General features: G+C 47.5%; 1 protein-coding gene across 1 annotated transcript; it reads right to left on the reverse strand.

The window, feature by feature from the left end:
• Nucleotides 1-4,034: 4,034 nt before the first annotated feature.
• LOC140717509 (histone H4) lies at nt 4,035-4,721 on the reverse strand. The gene has a single exon (XM_073031085.1). It carries the CDS (start codon nt 4,719-4,721, stop codon nt 4,410-4,412), a length of 312 nt encoding a protein of 103 aa, XP_072887186.1. The 3' UTR covers nt 4,035-4,409.
• Nucleotides 4,722-5,382: the final 661 nt, after the last annotated feature.

Genomic DNA, 5,382 nt, shown 5'->3' on the forward strand with positions numbered 1-5,382 from the left:
AATAATGCAGAAGCTGTTTGGAGCGCGGGTTAAATAGGCAGCGCCCAAAGTGGTATGTTAATGAGGATGGGAATGCTGAGCATTTCCATTGGCTGTTTGGAGAAATGAATCACCAATCAGAACGCTGGTGGATGGGAAGTGGCGCCAATGTGTGGCGGTTACCGCTGTCGTTTAATGCGGGAGGAAGTACAGAAGGGCAGAGACAGGCGGGGGTGCGGCCTGAAACTGAAAAGGGAAACGCAAATATCAAAAGCAGAATGAAAATAAAATCAAATGAAATATTGTGAAAATAAACACTAAGAGGTTCAGTTCATGACACAGGGCAGCAGGAGAGCGAAGGAGAGATTTGGACATTTCAATGTAAAGTTCAAATCGAGTTTATTTACTCACAGGTGAGAGGAACAACGGATTTGTAGCAGTACCACAGACACATTGCATCAGACACAACATTGACATAAACACTGGAATTAAATAAGAATTATACCAAAATATTCAAATAGACAGAGGACTATCAGTGGGAGAATCGCCCCTCTTGTGCTTCTTCATCTCGTCACTCTCGACTCAGTGTCACGCAACGCTGCCACTTTGATCCGGCCCATGCCTTCATTCACCAGGCCCAACACTTGCCTTTATTGGATCTTCCTCCTCCTGACACTCGTCATCGGGTTTGTGGGGTTGTGTGCCCCCTTGGACCTCTGGATTAGGTTTGAGGGTAGGCCTGGTGGATGTATGAGAGAATCTCGCCCAGGCCACCCACCCAGGCTCGCCGTGTTTATCCCAGGGAGCAAAAAAAAGAGAGGCGTGTAATTCTGCAAGTTGTGGGTATTTTCGACCTTGTTACTTGGCTTTATTTTGACCATTTGGGGAATAGAATGTTCTGAGGCCTAGTAATCAGGCTTTACTTCCAAGTACAGTTCAACTTCCCTACTCTAAATTTACACCTGTCTTTATTTTGCCTCTGTGTGCCTAGGATTGCATGGGTTAAATTAACAGTGTTTACTGCAGTACAAACTAGTGATTAATGTTGGGCAGATTGATCCATGATTCCAAAACGCAAAAATCTCTGAAATCCAGAATTTATTGTACTGACATTACGTCACAAATGGGGAATTTTACCCAGGATTAAATGGCTTGTCTAATGAAGAGCGTTTCATGTCACTAGGCCTCTATTCACTGGAAATTCGAAGAAAGAAGGGTTACTGAATTGAAACCTATCAAATAGTGAAAGGGCTTGAGTGAGTGGATGTGGAGAGGACTTTTCCTGTGGTAGGAGTGTCTGTAACCAGACCACACGGTTTCAAAATAGAGGGGCATCCTTTTAGAGTGGAGTTGAGGAGGAATTTCTTCAGCCAGAGAGTGGTGAATCGGTGGAATTTGTGTCCACAGGCAGCTGTAGAGGCCAAATCACTGGATATAGGCAGAGATTGGGGCTGAGGAAAAATTGATCAGTGATGATGAAATGGCAGAGCAGGCTCGATGGGCCAAATGGCTGAATTCTGCTCCTAAATCTGATGGTCTTATGGACTCACTTAGATACTAAAATTTTCCCAGAGACTGTTGATCTCAGCTTTGACTCAACCCAGCACCTGATGCTCCAGATTCCTTATATAAAGAATACAGAAGTTCTTTGTTCTCAGATTAAAGGAATATGATCTGATTTCCATCCTGAATGCTTGTCACCTCACTCTGATCAACAGACACAAAATACTGGAGGAAGTCTGCAGGCCGGGCAGCATCTATGGGAAAGAGTAACGAGTCGATGCTTCGGGCTGAGAACCTTCACCAGAGAGAGATCTGCTGGAAGGGTTTCGGGCCGAATTGTTGACTGTTTACTCTTTTCCATAAAGGCTGCCTGTCCTGCTGAGTTCCTTCAGCATTTTGTATGTTTTGCTTGAATTTCCAGCATCAGCAGATTCTCTGGTGTTTGTGATTTACGCCTCATTCTGAGGGTATTTTCCTCAGTTATGGAGATCTCATTCAGGGGAAAGATCCTCCTTGCCTGCTGTCTGTCACATCCTGAAAGAATCTAACAGATTTCCTTGTTTTCTCATTAACTGCAGGGAATACAGACCCAGCCCACTCACTCTCCTCTCACATAACCAATCCTCCATCCCTGGAACCAGCCCAGTCAGTGTGGGGAACAGTCACTGAACTCCCTCTATTGCAGGGATATCCTTCCTGAGGAAGTGTGACCAAACCCGGACACTATATTCAAGGTGTGCTCTCACCAGGGCCCTATAGAATCCCAGTGAGACATCTGTACCCCTCTTCTCCACTCCTCCTGGATCACAGGACAAAATACTGTTTGCCTCTCTCATTACTGGTTGTATCTGCATGTTAACTCAAGTGATTTGTTTACAAGTATGCCCAGGTCTCTCTGACCATCTCCATGTGGAAATAACTCTTACAGTTTGTTCCTGGGAATGGGTGATCTCACATTTCACCACATTATGTTCCATCTGCCCCATCCTCAACCATTTACTCTCCTGTATACATCCCCCAAACCTTCTCACTACTGACCCTGTCCCTCCCGCTCTGCCACAGCAACAGACCTAGTTACTGAATTATGTAGCACAGAAACAGGCCCTTCAGCCCAACACATCTATGCTGACCAAGCGGCCAAACAAAACCATTGTCAGTTACCTGAATTTGGCCCATGTCCCTGTGAAACTTTCCTCTCCGCAGTCCAAGAGATTTGGCAACTGTGCCCCCCTATACCATCACTGGAGGTAGTTTGTTCCATGTAAACAGCACATTCTGTGAACAAAACCTGCTCCTCAGGGTCCCAGTTAAATCTTTCCGCTCGCACTTTATACCTGTAGTCTCTAGCTTCCAACTCCATGACCCTGGAGATAACAGATTCACTATTGTCCGTATCAATGTCTACCATTATTTTATCAGCTTCTCTAATGTCACATACACTCTGATGGAAATGTTCCAGCCTATCCGGCCTCCTGTTAAATCCCTTTTGCACCCTCTCCAGTTTAATGTCACCCTCTCATCACAGGGCAACTATAACTGTACGCCGTGCTCCAAGAGTAGTTTCCCCAAGGCTGGTAGAGCTGTAATGTGACGTTACGGTACAGTGTCCAATACTCTCCCGATGAATGCAAGTGTGGAAAACACCTTCTTCACCGTCCTGCCTACCTGTGTTTACACTTTGAAGGAATTCGATATCTGCACCCCGATATCTCTCTGTTTTACAGCACTCCCAGGGACCGACCATTCCCCACGGCAGTTCTGCCCTGGTTCGTCAATGACAATGGAACAACTCTTGTTCCTGTTTGCAGACTCGAAGGGCCGAATGGACTACTCCTGCACCTATTTTCTATGTTTCTATCTCACATTTATCTGTCATTCCTCAAATCAGTGACCTCATTGATCACCGTCCTGTTGTATTGCTGGTTACATTTTTTCACACTTTACTGATATCTGCATATTTGCTGAGCCGGGCATTGACATTGTCAGCCGAGTCTGTAATGAATGAACTGCAGCAGCAGACCTGACTCAGCTCGCAGGCTTTTCCTTGCAGCGATACACGCACAGTGCTGGAGGAACTCAGCAGGCCAGGCAGCATCTGTGAGAAACAGTAAACAGCCGACGTTTCAGGCCGAGACCCTCCAGAATCTGAACAATGTCTTGTGTTTGGTTTTCCTTCGATCCTTTCCTTCGTGAATGGATAACATAACCCATCCTCCAATCCTCTGCCACTACTCCTGCCCGAGAAACGCGCAGAGAGACAGAGGCGGGGAGCGGAGGGGACAGAGTCAGAGTGACAGACAGGGCCGAGACCGGCCTCACATCTTCCAGCTCCGTCTTCACTTTACTACACCCGGCAATTTCCAACGGTTTATCCGAAACACAGAGCTCCAGAGAGGGGAAAGAAACTCCCTCACACACCACGTACACAGTGAAGGATTTCTAGGAATTTACTGGCGGTCGGACTTCATGCAATCAGAATACAGTGTGATTGGCGCAGGATTAATTTCAAATCGCCCGCCAATTTCAGAGCACCCAGCAACGGTGCTTGATTACTTTTTTATATTATTTACCATTAATTGCATCACGGATTCTACAATTTCAGTTTCATTTAATATATAATTGCCTCAGTTAAGATTTAAATGGATGATTACAGAATCGTTTCTCTGAATGAGGGAACTGATTTCTATCCGAGACGAACGAGGGGATGATGATCGATCTTAATGCATTCAGAGCTTCTGCCGTAATCACCGACTGAAAAGGCAGAATCGCAAACATATTTCAAGCATAAAGGATTAATCTGCTTCAAAAGTTACTCAGCAAAATATATCGATAAAAATAATTAAAGGGTTGTGGACACGGCTCCGTTTGTGAGGCGGTGGGTGGCTCTTAGAAGAGCCTTTGTGTTCTCGGGAGGAAGTTGGAGTTTTTCAGCCGCCGAAGCCATAGAGAGTGCGGCCCTGGCGTTTCAGAGCGTACACCACATCCATGGCAGTGACCGTCTTGCGCTTGGCGTGTTCAGTGTAGGTGACCGCATCCCGGATCACATTCTCCAGGAAAACCTTCAACACCCCGCGGGTCTCCTCGTAGATCAGACCCGAGATCCGCTTGACGCCGCCACGGCGAGCCAGACGGCGGATGGCCGGTTTGGTGATGCCCTGGATGTTATCACGGAGCACTTTACGGTGCCGCTTGGCTCCGCCTTTGCCCAGTCCTTTGCCTCCTTTCCCTCTGCCAGACATGATGCTGCTTCACTCAGGACGCTGCTCAGTGACAAACCGACTGCTGCTGTCTCCTTTTATACACAACGCCCCGACCTGCCCGAGAAACGCGCAGAGAGACAGAGGCGGGGAGGGGAGGAGACAGAGTCAGAGTGACGGACAGAGCCGAGAGCGGCCTCTCATCGTCCAGCTCCGCCTTCACTTTACCACACCCGCCAATTTCCAACGGTCTATCCGACACAAAGCGCTCCAGCGAAATAAACTCCCTCACACACCACGTACAGACAGGAGGATTTCTAGAAATTTGCCGATTCTCCTGCTTTAAATTATAGGAAGTGCTTTTCCATTCCGCAAATCCCCGAGGACCTCCCCGACCCCATGACCAGTGCGAGCGCCCTCACACACAGCAGTTGGTGGGCGAGGGTGCAGTCAATTCCAGTGATGAGAGGGTTAATTCATCAGAACAATTGTTCCTCTGGGTCGCGAGGGAAATGAAAGTCCGGTCACATAAAGGAACAGGATACATAGGCTGATATAAGGATATATAGACCGCGCTTCTGGCGCCTTCTAAAGCCCAGGTAAAGGGGTGGCTGAGGAGCTGGTGCGAGGTGGGTGGGGCTTCTGCTACAAGGATCATTTGCCTCTCGAAATGAAGGTCAGACAGGTCCAGTGAGGAGGGGAG

The sequence above is a fragment of the Hemitrygon akajei genome, chromosome 28, assembly GCF_048418815.1.
Source record: "Hemitrygon akajei chromosome 28, sHemAka1.3, whole genome shotgun sequence".
NCBI lineage: Eukaryota > Metazoa > Chordata > Chondrichthyes > Myliobatiformes > Dasyatidae > Hemitrygon > Hemitrygon akajei.

Coding starts and splice junctions, on each gene's coding strand:
- LOC140717509 (XM_073031085.1), bottom strand. CDS start 4,721: ATGTCTGGCAGAGGGAAAGGAGGCAAAGGACTGGGCAAAGGCGGAGCC.